General features: G+C 37.5%; 1 protein-coding gene across 4 annotated transcripts in view; it reads right to left on the minus strand.

Annotated features, from left to right (window-relative positions):
• TBC1D8 (TBC1 domain family member 8) overlaps positions 1–18,256 on the minus strand; it is a 554,164-nt gene that overhangs the window by 117,007 nt on the left and 418,901 nt on the right. For all 4 annotated transcript variants that reach the window (XM_053707644.1, XM_053707646.1, XM_053707643.1 and 1 more), the window contains 4 exons: positions 5,845–6,036; positions 5,564–5,719; positions 4,509–4,659; positions 4,127–4,341 (listed from right to left, as the gene is read on the minus strand). In XM_053707644.1, the coding sequence (XP_053563619.1) occupies positions 4,127–4,341; positions 4,509–4,659; positions 5,564–5,719; positions 5,845–6,036 (714 nt within the window). The remainder of the gene's footprint in view (positions 1–4,126; positions 4,342–4,508; positions 4,660–5,563; positions 5,720–5,844; positions 6,037–18,256) is intronic.

The raw sequence follows: 18,256 nt of genomic DNA on the forward strand, positions 1-18,256 counted from the left end.
CCTGTGGAACCTCCCCCTTGGGGGAAGCCCCTTGAATTCCAGAAGATAACCTTGGGAGACTATTTCTAGCGCCCAAGGATCCAGAACATCTCTTGCCCAAGCCCGAGCGAAGAGAGAGAGTCTGCCCCCCACCAGATCCGGTCCCGGATCGGGGGCCAACATTTCATGCTGTCTTGGTAGCAGTGGCAGGTTTCTTGGCCTGCTTTCCCTTGTTCCAGCCTTGCATTGGTCTCCAAGCTGGCTTGGCTTGAGAAGTATTACCCTCTTGCTTAGAGGACGTAGCACTTTGGGCTGGTCCGTTTCTACGAAAGGGACGAAAATTAGGTTTATTTTTGGCCTTGAAAGGCCGATCCTGAGGAAGGGCATGGCCCTTACCCCCAGTGATATCAGAGATAATCTCTTTCAAGTCAGGGCCAAACAGCGTTTTCCCCTTGAAAGGAATGTTAAGTAGCTTGTTCTTGGAAGACGCATCAGCTGACCAAGATTTCAACCAAAGCGCTCTGCGCGCCACAATAGCAAACCCAGAATTCTTAGCCGCTAACCTAGCCAATTGCAAAGTGGCGTCTAGGGTGAAAGAATTAGCCAATTTGAGAGCATTGATTCTGTCCATAATCTCCTCATAAGGAGGAGAATCACTATCGACCGCCTTTACCAGCTCATCGAACCAGAAACACGCGGCTGTAGTGACAGGGACAATGCATGAAATTGGTTGTAGAAGGTAACCCTGCTGAAGCTTTTTAAGTAAACCTTCTAATTTTTTATCCATAGGATCTTTGAAAACACAACTATCTTCTATGGGTATAGTGGTGCGTTTGTTTAAAGTGGAAACCGCTCCCTCGACCTTGGGGACTGTCTGCCATAAGTCCTTTCTGGGGTCGACCATAGGAAACAATTTTTTAAATATGGGGGGAGGGACGAAAGGAATACCGGGCCTTTCCCATTCTTTATTTACAATGTCCGCCACCCGCTTGGGTATAGGAAAAGCTTCTGGGAGCCCCGGGACCTCTAGGAACTTGTCCATTTTACATAGTTTCTCTGGGATGACCAACTTGTCACAATCATCCAGAGTGGATAATACCTCCTTAAGCAGAATGCGGAGATGTTCCAACTTAAATTTAAACGTAATCACATCAGGTTCAGCTTGTTGAGAAATGTTCCCTGAATCAGTAATTTCTCCCTCAGACAAAACCTCCCTGGCCCCATCAGACTGGTTTAGGGGCCCTTCAGAACCATTATTATCAGCGTCGTCATGCTCTTCAGTATCTAAAACAGAGCAGTCGCGCTTACGCTGATAAGTGTGCATTTTGGCTAAAATGTTTTTGACAGAATTATCCATTACAGCCGTTAATTGTTGCATAGTAAGGAGTATTGGCGCGCTAGATGTACTAGGGGCCTCCTGAGTGGGCAAGACTCGTGCAGACGAAGGAGGGAATGATGCAGTACCATGCTTACTCCCCTCACTTGAGGAATCATCTTGGGCATCATTGTCATTGTCACATAAATCACATTTATTTAAATGAGAAGGAACTCTGGCTTCCCCACATTCAGAACACAGTCTATCTGGTAGTTCAGACATGTTAAACAGGCATAAACTTGATAACAAAGTACAAAAAACGTTTTAAAATAAAACCGTTACTGTCACTTTAAATTTTAAACTGAACACACTTTATTACTGCAATTGCGAAAAAATATGAAGGAATTGCTCAAAATTCACCAAAATTTCACCACAGTGTCTTAAAGCCTTAAAAGTATTGCACCCCAAATTTGGAAGCTTTAACCCTTAAAATAACGGAACCGGAGCCGTTTTTAACTTTAACCCCTTTACAGTCCCTGGTGTCTGCTTTGCTGAGACCCAACCAAGCCCAAAGGGGAATACGATACCAAATGACGCCTTCAGAAAGTCTTTTCTATGTATCAGAGCTCCTCACACATGCGACTGCATGTCATGCCTCTCAAAAACAAGTGCGCAACACCGGCGCGAAAATGAGGCTCTGCCTATGATTTGTGAAAGCCCCTAAAGAGAAAGGTGTCTAAAAAAGTGCCTGCCGATATAAACTTATCAAAATACCCAGATTAAATGATTCCTCAAGGCTAAATATGTGTTAATAATGAATCGATTTAGCCCAGAAAAAGTCCACAGTCTTAATAAGCCCTTGTGAAGCCCTTATTTACAATCTTAATAAACATGGCTTACCGGATCCCATAGGGAAAATGACAGCTTCCAGCATTACATCGTCTTGTTAGAATGTGTCATACCTCAAGCAGCAAGAGACTGCTCACTGTTCCCCCAACTGAAGTTAATTCCTCTCAACAGTCCTGTGTGGAACAGCCATGGATTTTAGTAACGGTTGCTAAAATCATTTTCCTCATACAAACAGAAATCTTCATCTCTTTTCTGTTTCTGAGTAAATAGTACATACCAGCACTATTTTAAAATAACAAACTCTTGATTGAATAATAAAAACTACAGTTAAACACTAAAAAACTCTAAGCCATCTCCGTGGAGATGTTGCCTGTACAACGGCAAAGAGAATGACTGGGGTAGGCGGAGCCTAGGAGGGATCATGTGACCAGCTTTGCTGGGCTCTTTGCCATTTCCTGTTGGGGAAGAGAATATCCCACAAGTAAGGATGACGCCGTGGACCGGACACACCTATGTTGGAGAAATGTCACTGATCTGTGAATGCTTACTGCTTCTGTCACAGTGAGCAAGATTACTTACACTGCAAGATGGTGGCGCCCAGTTTAAAGATGCAGAGTTTCACTAACCAGCACTTGTAAAGAGTTAAAATAAGAGAACAGTATAGTAGTTGTGCCCAGCAGTTTAATGTCACTTTAAGAAAAATAATCTGCAATAAAGATATATTATTTATTTTAACTGCTTTTGCTGTAAAACTTCCTTTGAATAGGGGGTCTCCAGAGAGTGGGAATTACCTCCACATTACCTTAAAGGGACATACAAGTGCAAAAATCAAATACTACTGGTGGGATGTAGCTGAACACATTCGGTGAGACAAATGACATATGTGTGTAGCTAGTTTGCTCCCTGCTCCTCGGCCTACCTAGGTATGCTGTTCCACAAAGAATATTAAGAGAAAAAAGTAAATGTGTAATAGAAGTAAACACAAAAGTATCATAAAAGTACATGATTTATCTGAATCATAAATGTTTATGTCCATTATAGTGACAAGTATAGTAAAATTTAAAGGGATATAAAACACAATTTTTTTCTTTCATGATTCAGATAGAGCATGCAAATTTTAAGCAGCTTTCTAATTTACTTCTAATATAAAAATTGTATTTGTTCTCCTGGTATCTTTATTTGAAAAAGCAGGAATGTAAGCTTAGGAGCAGGTCCATTTTTGGTTCAGCACCTGGGTAGCGTTTGTTGATTGGTGGCTAGATGTAGCCACCAATCAGCAAGTGCTACCTAGGTACTGAACCAAAAATTTGGAAAATAACATCATAACATAAAACAAGAAATATTTGTGTGTGTGTATATTATAATGTAATTAAAATGATTTTATATATATATATATATATATATACACACACACAGTATATATATATATATATATATATATATATATATATATATATATATATATATATATATATATATATATGTGTGTGTGTTTGTGTGTGAAAATACAAGTAAATGCACTGGGTTCTCCGTCACATTCGCTCCCAGTTGCAGGATTCTGCATTCCAGATTCATTATTTCCTATCTCATGCCAGGATATTTGTTTGAACCACAGAATCCACCATGCTAAAAGATAAATCTTAGCTACCTCTATTACACTGTAAATAAATAAGCTATTGAACTGATCCTGCCAATAGTTGCAGCAGATTAAGACAAACAATTCTCAGGCCAATCAGATTCTTTCAAGCTGCTAATGGGATTTGGGTTTTAAAACTAAACACTGTTAATAGCAGAAAAACACATTACGCAGGTTTTTGTAACAAACCGAAGCAAAAAGAAAAAAAGTCTTGGGTGAAATTTGAAGTGACTTAAAATAAAGTTGTTATGAGGTAAAGAAAGGGTACATGTTTAATAAGCACAATAAAGCACATCTGTTATGGTTCTACCATACAACCAGCACAATATGAGGCTTTATGACTTTACCTGGCAGTACCCGATCTTAGGGTTTCTGTAGGCATAAGCGGTCAGTACTCTCCTCAAGGCTGCAATGCCAGTCTCATTCTGAAATGCAGGATGCTCTGGCAGAGAGCGGTGAAGATCACGTTCTATCTCTTCAGTTGCCATGCAGCACCTGCCCATTGACTCTTCCACCAGTTTATTGTAGTAGCCAGGATGTAAGGAGAGGTCAGTTACAGCATCTGATTGCAAAGCACAATGGGATAAATAAGGATTTTATGAGCTAGCGGCAGTATTAGCTCAAAGCAAGAAGGTAAAAGTGGAACCATATTATACACCACTAGGGGGTGTTAGAGGACAGCTTTAATGTAATGCTTAACATGCTACTAACCACTAGTCTATAGCTCACCTGAGAAAACAAGCCACAGTTCTCCTCGTAGTGATTCAGGAATTCCCATGGCAACCAGTTTTCGAATTTTTTCTGTACGAAACATGCATACAGTTCTCCCATATTCTGCAAAATGATCTTTCCACAGGTGCTCTTTTATCTGTTCCCTTGACTGAAAAACATCAAAGTACAATAATAAATATACTGTACTATCGGACGTTACCTATACACTAGTTTTATGCTTTTAGTGATTATTTACCCTTTTAAGAAGACTAGTGATAAATTACAGTGGTTATGCCAATAACATAGGGGTCAACCACAATCCTTTAGAAAAGCTTTTCAAATGATTTATCAAACGAAAGTCCCCAAAGACTTTAATGGAAATTTTTGTTGAAAATAAACGAAATGTCAACAAATAATCCCACCTGGATTATAGAAACGTCCAATTAAGAAAATGCAACTTCCAATTCTTGTTTTTCCTTTACGGTTTCACCATAAAATATACACCTTTTTACCATTGAGGAAGATTTGTTCTTATATTGGATGTTTCTTTGTTGGAAGTGTATGTACTTCAGTTGCACAGTAATTATTTGTTCACATTTTCTTTATTATTTACTATTTTGTTATATTTCACTGTGTGTTTATAGAATTTTGAAAAAAAAAATCATTAGATAAACTTTTCTATAGGATTGTAATCAATCCCATAATTTATTATTGACATACATTAAAATGATATTTATATTTATTATACTATATTTACCTGCTGTTTTGTCTGTGCCATGGTTAAATTAAAATGGCAACTAAACAGATCTTGTTATACCACAATTGTATTTATGCCATATGAAAATGATTATGAAGAACATTTATAGACAAAGTACCCATTATATAACTTCACTATGTATTTATTCATATACAACTTCACCTATATATAATGTGATTATTGCTTCTTACAGTGACATATTCATATACATTTATAAATCTAAATATTTAAACAAACCCTTAATAATTTATATGTGAAGATCTTGACTTTTAGGATAAAATTCTATATGGAAAATTGCAGTAGGGGAATACTGTACCAATCCAGCATCAGGGTTCTTAGTTGCTATATGATGAAATGTAGCCATCAAAGCTTCTGTATTAGTTGACTGCTTCTCTGTCACATTCTCATTGTCAATCTGGTTAACCATTATATTCAAATTACAAAAACTTTCTTCATGGGACTCGGAAGACTTCTGAGCAAAAGGAAAAATAAGGAACAAAATGAACCAATTAATAGAACTGCAGGTGTAAATTTCATGCTTATGTGAAACACAAAATTATAAAAACACTAAATGACCAATGTGAAACGTAAACGTACCGGATTTTTATGCCTGTTGGAGAGGCAGGCAGCATTGATAGCATTGACTTTTTCAAGTCTGAGGATAAGGCTATTGACCAAGCTGTCTCTTTCTCGGAGTTCAATAAACTGGAATGCCATTTGATGCCGTATACTGATGATGATGGGATTAGGAAGGTGGCTAGTGTCCTCCATCTTCTCCACACTTATCATCTGAAAAATAAACAAATTAATAAAGGGAAGGTCCACTAAGGAAGTCATAAACAAGTGAACGTTTGTCTCTGTTTGGAGTAGTAGGTCATCATATCTTTAAATCCTTTTATTCTACAATGTCCCCAACATGTAGTTAAACAATAATAAAATGTAAAAGAACAAATACTGTGCTAAGGTTAAGACATATTAAGTTGAAAGCAAAATATATTCTCTTACCCCCAGTACACAAAGCCAGCATAATACAGTGACAAGACTATTACGTAAACCTGTTGGAATTACCAGGATTTCTGCATAAAATATGATTTGATCTTCAACTATGTAACAGTAGAAAAACACAGTAAACAAATAACACACAAACAATTATACATTTTTCATGTCTTACTGATACATTCACAGTTCAGTGTGGAAAGACGTATGCAAACCCTTAGATTTAATAACTGCATGGCTCTCCTTTAGCAGCCATAACCTCAAACATTTCCCATAACTGCAGATCAAACCTGCGCAATGATCAAGAGGAACTTTGGACCATTCCTCTGTTCAGCAACATTCTTTAGATGTCAGTCTATTGTTGTGATTTAATTGAAGATAAGATCAAATGTTATGACTAATTTATGCAGAAATCCAGGTGATTGAGCCTCTACCCCAAATAGGCATGCCATTAAAAGGGACAGAGTGGTCTATTACAACCTGTTGTTTTTGTACTTTTATTTCCCTCTTATACCCCAATAGTAATAATTTACTCGCTATGGTAGAATGTATGTCACATTTTTTTAATCACATTGAGTGACAGTTAAAACAGTGAAACAGAACATTATTATCAAGTTTGACACCATAAATGGAGGGGAAAGCCAGCACCTCAATAGGAATCTCTTCCCCTCCCACCTGGCTTCCTTCTCCCTCGAGTTGTAAAGGTATACGAAACAGTGCGCCTTTAGTAATAACAAAATGTTTAATCAAAGTAAACATAAAAAAAGCATTGTGTAAAAAAACAGCAAACAACTTACTTGTTTTCTTGCCAAATTAGCTAATATGTTATCAACTTAGGTTACATTCTGCCTCTTCTAAGCATGAGCAATTCTGACTCCCTGTTTATCTAGTATTCACTTAATACTAAACCAGCTCATATTACATAGTAGAGATGTGCATTCATTTTCGGACATATGCACATTACAAACAAAAATCTGAATGAACGAACCAACAAAAATAAAGAAAACGAAAAAATGATGATGAAAATCATAATTTTTTATATTTTTCTAGCGCTTAATACTTACCTTAACATGCTCTGAAGAGCACATTGAGGTAAGTATTGTAGTTACATGTAAACGTTCCACCTGTAGCTGTGAAGCATTTACATTCGTTTTAACAAAACTCGAATGTAAATGTTTACGAAAATTCGATTTTCGTTTTGTTTTAAACTAAAGGAAAACTGAATAGTACAGCCAACGAATATTTAGGGAAACAAATTTTCCTCCATATCCGAAACTAAATTTTCTTCCCTGCACATCTCTGTTACATGGCTGTCACTGCAATCCACCCCAAAACAAGCATATACAATTCTAGTGGTATAATTTAGCAAAACTGAGTGCTTAAAAGTTATAGGAAAGTTTACATTAAACTTTTATGATTAAGAAAGAGAACGTAATTTTTAAATTTGCTTCTACTTTGTTCTCTTGGGTAACTTTTTTTGAGAAGGATATGCACCAATCCTCAGCAGCAGCAATGCACTACTGGGAGCTAGCTGTTGATTGGTGGCTACATACATTTATCTTTTGTCACTGGCTCATCAGATGTGTTTAGCTAGCTCCCAGCAGTGCATTGTTGCTCTAAAACTTACTATCATTATGTATTTAATCCCTTTGCAGGGGTTATACACATGGTTACATGCAAGCAACAGTGCAATAAAAAAAATGCTGTAACATATTATAGCATTTTTTTAATTCACTGTTATAGCCCTTTAATGCAGGTTAAAGCATCAAGCTCCTCATCACCTCCCTTACTCTCAAGCACATACATTGGAATAGGAAGAATATCTTTATAGCAAGTACCAAAAAAAACAAACAAGGGTTAAATTATTACAGCTTCAGCATCTGCATAGCAGGAAACCCCAGTGATTGCTGGCAATACTCTAATAGACCCAGACATGCCCCAGTAAATCTGTTTTTTTTATGTTCTGTGAATTGCAGTCCCATCACATTAAAAGCCTGATGTGTTAAGCCCCTGCTACGCAAACCCTCAAATTAAACATGTTCCAAATTGTGCAACACTATTGAGATGCCTTGCTTTATTATCCCTTGTCTGATACCCTACCTGCTATTATATATCACATACCATGGCTTTCCCTTACCTAACACCTGACCTCACACTGCTAAACTTCACTGTAAAATAAGATCACAGATAAAGAAGACTACAGAAAAAAAACATACTGTAAGCAATGTGTGCTGAACACAATATTCATAAACTATATACAGACTGAATTAAACAAGGGACAAACTTAAAAGGCAGGGACAGGAAGCCAAAAAACAGGACTGTTTTTGGAAAAACAGGACAGTTGGCAACTATGATGTTACTCTTGACGTTTTGTGACATCAAGCTATGTAAGACTTCCTGTAGAGACTACAGCCTCCTTGTAGGGCTGTGACAGGAAGTAACTGACACTGCACAAATTAAGTATAAAAAAAAAAAGGTAAAATCCTTTTAAAATGACGACCAATATTTATTGCAATAATTTCTATTAAATATAAGCCACTGCTTAGTGCTTTTTGTATTACAACAAAGAAAAAGACTATTACCTAAGCAAAAGGAATAAGTGGAAGAGAATAGTAAAATAACTAGTAAGACAAAGGAGCAGAAGCTAAGTAAGTATGGGTCTTCAAGTGCTGTCCTGATAAATTAATTTATTTTATGGTGGTGAGAGTCCACAATCCATTACTCCTTGGAATTATACTTCTGGCCACTAAGATTAGACAAAAAATCCAAAACTCCTAGAGCTCTTAAAACCTTTCCACATTACTAGAATCTAGTCTGAAGTATATCCAAGCTAGAACAGAAGAAGGTAGGAAAAAGAAAATAAGAGCAATAAAAAACAAAAAACATAACAAAACAAAAAAAACAATCACAAAAGGAAAAAAAATAGCTTCCTGAAGGACTTGCCTACTAAAAGCTGCTTCAGAAGAAGCAAAAACATAAAAATGGTAGAATTTAGAAAAAATATTTAAAGGGACACTGAACCCAAATTTTTCTTTTGTAATTCAGAAAGAGCATGCAATTTTAAGCAACTTTCTAATTTACTCCTATTATCAACTTCTCTTCGTTCTCTTGCTATCATTATTTGAAAAAGAAGGCATCTAAGCTTTTTTTTGTTTTCAGTACTCTGGACAGCACTTTTTTATTGGTGGATGAATTTATCCACCAATCAGCAAGGACAGCCCAGGTTGTTCACCAAAAATGGGCCGGCATCTAAACTTACATTCTTGTATTTCAAATAAAGATACCAAGAAAATGAAGAAAATTTGATAATAGGAGTAAATTAGAAAGTTGCTTAAAATGTCATGCTCAATCTGAATCACGAAAGAAAAAATTTGGGTACAGTGTCCCTTTAAGGAAGACCAAATAACTGCTATGCAAATTAAATAAAGAGAGAACCCTCATTCTTAAAGTCCCTCATTCTAAAATCTGATGAGAAAAAAAACAGACCTTGAGATAGAAAGTTGTAACACTGAGAAGAAGCCACAAAGGACAACTGGACATCTGCAACAGATCTGCAAAACCAATGTGCATCAAAGCTAAGCTGGAACAATCAGAATTACTGATGATACCTCCTGCTTGATCCTGGCTATTACCCTTGGTAACAGAACAAAAGGTGGAAAAAAAGGAAACCAGACGAAAAAAATCAAGCAACTACTAGAGCATCCACAAACTTAACCTGAGGATCCCTGAACCTTGCAAAACATCCGGGGAGTTTTTTTGTTAAAACGAGAAGCCATTAAATCCACTTCCAGAAGTCTGAAGAGAGCATTCCCCTGGGTGAAGCAATTGATGACTGAGAAAGTATGCTTCCCAATTGCAAACCCCTTGAATATGAACTGCAGAAATTATACAGAAATTGCTTTCTGCCTAAGTCAGAATTCGGGAAAAGAACCCTCATCACCAGGGAACTACGAGTTCCCACCTGATGATTTATGTAAGCCACCGCTGCGACATTGTCTGACTGGAAACGCAGATGAGCTTCTTTCTTCTACAAGTGAGGTCAAAAGAGAAGGGCCCTGAAAAATTGCAGAGTTCCAAAATATTTATGGGCAACTTTACCTCCTGAAGTATCCAAACTTCCTTGGCAATCTGGGACCCTCAGACTGCACCCCTACCTAACAGACTTGCATCTGTTGAGCGCACAGTCCAATTTGGATTGACAAAGGATGTCCCCAGGAAATATATTGTCTTGTTTTGGAATACAAAATAATCTTTTTAGCTAACTGAGTGTAATCTCTGTACCACTGATGAAGCATACAAGGCCTCATGTGAAACTGAGCAAATGGAATTGCATCTGAGACTGCTATCACCAGTCTTCCATACAAAGAGCTACAGAAAGAGAAGGAAATGACTGAAGATTTACAAAAGCTGAGAATAACTTCATCCTTCGCTGTTCTATCAAAGTCAATTATTACACATAGAAAAGAAATCCTGGACTAAAGGGACAGAGAACCTCTTGGAGAGTTTATTTTCCAACCATGCTCTTGAAGAAACAACTAAAGTTTGTTGGTATGAGATACTGCTAAATGTAAGGATCGAACTTAAACCAAGATATCGTCCAGGTAAGGAACAAATGACACACCTTAAGCTCTTATCACTGATAAGACTCCCCAGTACCTTTGTAAAGATTCTAGGAGAGGTAGCCAGACCAAATGGAAGAGCAACAAACTGAAAAACGCTTTTCCAGAAAAGCAAACTTTAGGAATTGTTGTTGATCCCTGTGAATAGGGATATGAAGATAAGAATGCTTCAGATCTATAGGGGACATTAATTGTCCCTGTTGAAGAAAAGAAAATATAGTCCAAATGATTTCCAACCTGAAAAAGAAAGTCTTAGAAACTTGTTTAAAGTTTTCAAATCCAGAACAAGTCTGTAAGTCCCTTCCTTCTTGGGAACCATTAAGCAGTTTGAATACAAACCCTAAGTCTGTTCCAATTCCAGAACTAGAACTAATACACCCTTAGACTCCAGATATGATCAACTGCCTTTCAGGATTCCTTGGAAAATGAGACATAAGAAACCATTCCCTGCAAGGTCATCTGAAACATATTCTGTATCCTTGGAAAAAACAATTTATGTAAGAATTTACCTGATAAATTTGTTTCTTTCATATTGACAAGAGTCCATGAGCTAGTGACGTATGGGATATGAAATCCTACCAGGTGGGGAAAAGTTTCCCAAACATCAAAATGCCTATAAATACACCCCTCACCACACCCACAATTCAGTTTAACGAATAGCCAAGTAGTAGGGTGATAAAGAAAGGAGTAAAAAGCATCAACAAAGGAATTTGGAAATAATTGTGCTTTATACAAAAAAAAATCATAACCACCATAAAAAAGGGGTGGGCCTCATGGACTCTTGCCAATATGAAAGAAATGAATTTATCAGGTAAGTTCTTACATAAATTATGTTTTCTTTCATGTACTTGGCAAGAGTCCATGAGCTAGTGACGTATGGGATATCAATACCCAAGAAGTGGAACTCCATACAAGAGTCACTAGAGAGGGAGGGATAAAATAAAAAACAGCCATTTTGCTGAAAAAAATAATCCACAACCCAAATATAAGTTTATTCTCATAAATAAAAGGAAAAAGTTAAATCATAAGCAGAAGAATCAAACTGAAACAGCTGCCGGAAGAACTTTTCTACCAAAAACTGCTTCCGAAGAAGTAAATACATCAAAATGGTAGAATTTAGTAAATGTACTGTATGCAAAGAAGACCAAGTTGCTGATTTGCAAATCTGATCAACTGAAGCTTCATTCTTAAAAGCCCAAGAAGTGGAAACTGATCTAGTAGAATGAGCTGTAATTCTCTGAGGTGGGGCTTTACTCGACTCCAAATAAGCTTGATGAATCAAAAGCTTTAACCACGATGCCAAAGAAACGGCAGAAGTCTTCCGACCTTTCCTGGAACCAGAAAAGATAAAAAATAGACTAGAAGTCATCCTTAAATCTTTAGTAGCTTCAAGATAATATTTCAGAGCTCTCACCACATCCAAAGAATGTAAAGATCTCTCCAAATAATTATTAGGATTAGGACACAAAGAAGGGACAACAATTTCTCTATTAATGTTGTTAGAATTCACAAACTTAGGTAAGAATTCAAAAGAAGTGTAAAACTGCCTTATCCTGATGAAAAATCAGAAAAGGAGATTCACAAGAGAGCAGATAATTCAGAAACTCTTCTAGCAGAAGAGATGGCTAAAAGGAACAAGACTTTACAAGAAAGTAGTTTAATGTCCAAAGAATGCATAGGCTCAAATGGAGGAGACTGTAAAGTCTTCAAAACCAAATTAAGACTCCAAGGAGGAGAGATTGATTTAATGACAGGCTTGATACGAACCAAAGCCTGTACAAAACAGTGAATATCAGGAAGTTTAGCATTTTTTTAGATTTGTCCTTTCAAGGAACTTGCAGACAAAACTTTATCCAAACCATCCTGAAGAAACTGTAAAATTCTAGGAATTCTAAAAGAATGCCAAGAAAATTTATGAGGAACACCATGAAATGTAAGTCTTCCAAACTCGATAATAAATCTTTCTAGAAACAGATTTACGAGCCTGTAACATAGTATTAATCACTGAATCAGAGAAACCTCTATGACTAAGCACTAGGCGTTCAATTTCCATACCTTCAAATTTAATGATTTGAGATCCTGATGGAAAAACAGACCTTGAGACAGAAGGTCCGGTCTTAATGGAAGTGGCCAAGGTTGGCAACTGGACATCCGAACAAGATCCGCATACCAAAACTTGTGAGGCCATGCTGGAGTCAACAGCAACATAAACGATTGTTCCATGATGATTTTGGAGATCATTCTTGGAAGAAGAACTAGATGCGGGAAAATATAAGCAGGTTGATAACACCTAGGAAGTGTCAACGCATCCACTGCTTCCGCCTGAGGATCCCTGGACCTGGACAGGTATCTGGGAAGCTTCTTGTTTAGATGAGATGCCATCAGATCTATTTCTGGAAGACCCCACATCTGAACAATTTGAGAAAACACATCTGGGTGGAGAGACCACTCTCCCGGATATAAAGTCTGACAACTGAGATAATCCGCTTCCCAATTGTCTATACCTGGGATATGAACCGCACAAATTAGACAGGAGCTGGTTTCCGCCCAAACAAGTATCCGAGATACTTCTTTCAAAGCTTGAGGACTGTGAGTCCCACCCTGATGATTGACATATGCCACAGTTGTGATATTGTCTGTCTGAAAACAAATGAACGGTTCTCTCTTCAATAGAGGCCAAAACTGAAGAGCCCTGAGAATCGCACAGAGTTCCAAAATATTTATTGGTATTCTCGCCTCTTGAGATCTCCAAACCCCTTGTGCTGTCAGAGATCCCCAAATAGCTCCCCAAATTTAAAGACTCGCATCTGTTGTGAAAACAGTCCAGGTTGGACGAACGAAAGAGGACCCTAGAACAATACGATGGTGATCTAACCACCAAGTCAGAGATAGTCGAACATTGGGATTTAAGGATATTAATTGTGATATCCTTGTATAATCCCTGCACCATTGGTTCAGCATACAAAGCTGGAGAGGTCTCATATGAAAATGAGCAAAGGGGATCGCGTCCGATGCTGCAGTCATGAGACCTAAAACTTCCATGCACATAGCTACTGAAGGGAATAACTGAGACTGAAGGTTCCGACAGGCTGCAACCAATTTCAAACGTCTCTTTTCCATTAGAGACAAAGTCATGGACACTGAATCTATCTGGAAACCTAAAAAGGTTACCCTTGTCTGAGGAATAAAATAACTTTTTAGTAAATTGATCCTCCAACCATGTTTTTGAAGAAACAACACTAGTTGATTCGTGTGAGATTCTGCAGAACATAAAGACTGAGCAAGTACCAAGATGCCGTCCAAATAAGGAAACACTGCAATACCCTGCTCTGATTACAGAAAGTAGGGCACCGAGAACCTTTGAAAAGATTCTTGGAGCTGTCGCTAGGCCAAAAGGAAGAACAACAAATTGGTAATGCTTATATAGAAAAGAGAATCTTAGGAACTGATAGTGATCTGGATGAATCGGAATATGAAGATATGCATCCTGTAAGTCTATTGTGGACATATAATGCCCTTGCTGAACAAAAGGCAGAATAGTCCTTATAGTCACCATTTTGAAAGTTGGTACTCTTACATATCGATTCAAAATTTTTAGATCCAAAACTGGTCTGAATGAATTTTCTTTCTTTGGGACAATGAATCGATTTGAATAAAACCCCAGACTCTGTTCCTGAAACGGAACTGGCATGATTACCCCTGATAATTCCAGGTCTAAAACACACTTCAGGAAAGCCTGAGCCTTTACTGGGTTTGCAGGGATGCGTGAGAGAAAAAATCTTCTCACAGGCGGTCTTAATCTGAATCCTATTCTGTACCCCTGAGAGACAATACTCTGAATCCACTGATTTTGGACCGAATTGGTCCAAACATCTTTGAAAAATCTTAATCTGCCCCCTACCAGCTGAGCTGGAATGAGGGCCGCACCTTCATGTGGACTTGGGGGCTGGCTTTGATCTCTTAAATGGCTTGGATTTATTCCAATTCGAGGAAGGCTTCCAATTGGAAACATATTCCTTGGGTGAGGGATTAGGTTTCTGTTCCTTATTTTGTCAAAAGGAACGAAAACGGTTAGAAGCTTTAGATTTACCCTTAGGTCTTTTATCCTGAGGCAAGAAAACTCCCTTCCCCCCAGTGACAGTTGAAATTATTGAATCCAATTGAGAACCAAATAACTTATTACCTTGGAAAGTAAGAGATAGCAATCTGGACTTAGAAGTCATGTCAGCATTCCAAGATTTAAACCACAAAGCTCTTCTAGCTAAAATAGCTAAAGACATAGATTTAACATCAATTTTGATGATATCAAAAATGGCATCACAAATAAAATTATTAGCATGTTGAATCATGATCCAATACTTGTTGCGCTAAAGTTTCCAACCAAAAAGTTGAAGCAGCTGCAACATCAGCCAAAGAAATTGCTGGCCTGAGAAGATGAACTGAATATAAATAGGCTTTCCTTAGATAAGATTTAAGTTTCCTATCTAAAGGATCTTTAAAAGAAGTACTATCTTCTGTAGGAATAGTAGTACGTTTAGCAAGAGTAAAGATAGCACCATCAACTTTGGGGATCTTTTCCCAAAACTCAAAAGTAACTGCTGGCAAAGGATACAATTTTTTAAACCTTGAAGAAGGAATAAAAGAAGTACCAGGCCTATTCCATTCCTTAGAAATCATATCAGAAATAGCATCAGGAACTGAAAAAAACCTCTGTAATAACCACAGGAGGTTTATAAACAGAATTTAAACGTTTAGTAGTTTTAATATCAAAGGACTAGTTTCCTCCATATCCAATGTAATCAACACTTCTTTTAACAAAGAACGAATATACTCCATTTTAAATAAATAAGAAGATTTGTCAGTGTCAATATCTGAGGCAGGATCTTCTGAACCAGATAGATCCCCATCAGAGAAGGATAATTCAGCATGTTGTCGGTCATTTGAAATTTCATCAACTTTATGAGAAGTTTTAAAAGACCTTTTACATTTATTAGAAGGCCGGATGGCAGACAAAGCCTTCTGAATAGAATCATTAATAAATTCTTTTAAATTTACAGGTATATCTTGTGCATTATATGTTGAGGGGACAGCAACATGAACTACTACTGATGGATACATTCTCTGCATGTAAAAGTTTATCATGATAACTATTACAAACCACAGCAGGAGATATAACCTCCACAAGTTTACAACAAATGCACTTAGCTTTGGTAGAACTGTTATCAGGCAGCAGGGTTCCAACAGTGATTTCTGAGACAGGATCAGATTGAGACATCTTGCAAATGTAAGAGAAAAAAACAACATATAAAGCGAAAAATATTGTTTGGCGCCAAAAACGTCCGGAAATGACACACTCGCGTCATAGATGATGCAACCTTGTAAAGGACTCGGCGTCGACTAAGACGACGGAAATGACGAATTTGCGTCAACGAACGTAACTTCACGCCAAAGAAATCTCACGCCTAGAATGACGCAATAAAATTTGCCATTTTGCGCCCTTGCGAGCCTAATTCTGCCCGCAAATTTAAAAGACAGTCAATTTGAAAGAGAGACTATACCCCAGGTAAGAAATATTTTTTTCATAAAAAAAGCATTTCCCAGATATGAAACGGAAAGTCTGCAAAAGGAAATAAACTGAAAACCTGAATCATGGCAAATATAAGTACAATACATATATTTAGAACTTTATATAAATACATAAAGTGCCAAACTATAGCTGAGAGTGTCTTAAGTAATGAAAACACCCATCCACATATAGCAGATACCCAAACCAGTACTGAAACGGTTATCAGTAGAGGTAATGGAATATGAGAGTATATCGTGGATCTGAAAAGGGAGGTAGGAGATGAATCTCTATGACCGATAACAGAGAACCTATGAAATAGATACCCCGTGAGGAAAACCATTCATTCAATAGGTGATACTCCCTTCACATCCCTCTGACATTCACTGTACTCTGAGAGGAATCAGACTTCAAAATGCTGAGAAGCACATATCAACGTAGAAATCTTAGCACAAACTTACTTCACCACCTCCATAGGAGGCACAGTTTGTAAAACTGAATTGTGGGTGTGGTGAGGGGTGTATTTATAGGCATTTTGAGGTTTGGGAAACTTTGCCCCTCCTGGTAGGATTTAATATCCCATACGTCACTAGGCTCATGGACTCTTGCCAATTACATGAAAGAAAAATGCTCATTACCCAAGCATCTTGAACAGAATAAAACTAGAAGATCTGGATCGGTTGCTCAGATAAACCCTTACACCAAGAAGCTGCTGCAACACAAGCAATAGCAATTGCTGGCCTAAAAAGAGAGAACAAAAAAACTGCTCGCAAAAAGGCATTTCTATGGGAAAAAAATAATCAAATTTCTTGTCCAGAGGTACTATCTTCCAGATAATAACATCCTTTTAGAACAGGATTAAAAAGGAATGCCCGGCTAAGACCACTGTTAATAAATTATCTCAGAGATAGCATTAGCAACTGGAAATACCTCAGGTGACTTAACAGAGGGCTTAACAATTAAATCCAGCTGTTTAACAGACATCCTCAGGAACTTTAGAGTCCCGAACCGCTAAGGTACATAACCATGTCTCTTAAAAGAGAACGAAAGTTTACAATAGCTTAACTAAAATACTGGAAGATTCAGTTTCCTTATAAGAGATTGACTCTCGATAATAAGGAAACACTTCACCCTCAGAGGATAAATCAGAAGCACCAGGGACTGGAACATTCAGCTTAACAGACTTGATTTACACAAATCAGATAAACTAGTAGAAACCACCTTCTTATGCTTAATTGGAGGGGGCATGGCCGCCAACATCTCAGATATAGTAGAGCATAAAAAATCTTTAAATCCTGTAGCAAAATCTGAAGAAATCACCTGTGTAGAGTAAACAGAGGTAAGACATATACCCTTAGAAGCAAGTGCAGCATTAGACTGATCAGAATAAATAAGATGATCCATACATGATTTGCAAAGCTGAGCGGGGGGGGGGGGGGGGGGGGGGATTATATCAACCAGTTTGCACAAAATACAATTTATAATAGTAGGAAAGTATTCTGATGATTTAGCTTCTGGGGTAGCAGAAGAGGGGACAAAATCAGTATGCTCCATTATGAAAAATAACAGGCAGGCAATGAGAAAATCAAAATTACAGATAATGATTTAAACATAATAATAGGTAGGGTAAATAAAGCAACCTTACACCCAAATAATGCAACTCTTGGAAGTAATGAAATCTTACCCCCTCACCAGAGACTTAAGCAAACTTCAGGAGCGTCAGATAAAGTATCAGATAAAGCGCAAACCAGATAAACATCTGAATATTAAATGCACACAGAGACTAAGCGCGCAAAAAAAACATCATTTATGCTTACCTGATAAATTTATT

The sequence above is a fragment of the Bombina bombina genome, chromosome 3, assembly GCF_027579735.1.
Source record: "Bombina bombina isolate aBomBom1 chromosome 3, aBomBom1.pri, whole genome shotgun sequence".
NCBI classification, from domain to species: domain Eukaryota; kingdom Metazoa; phylum Chordata; class Amphibia; order Anura; family Bombinatoridae; genus Bombina; species Bombina bombina.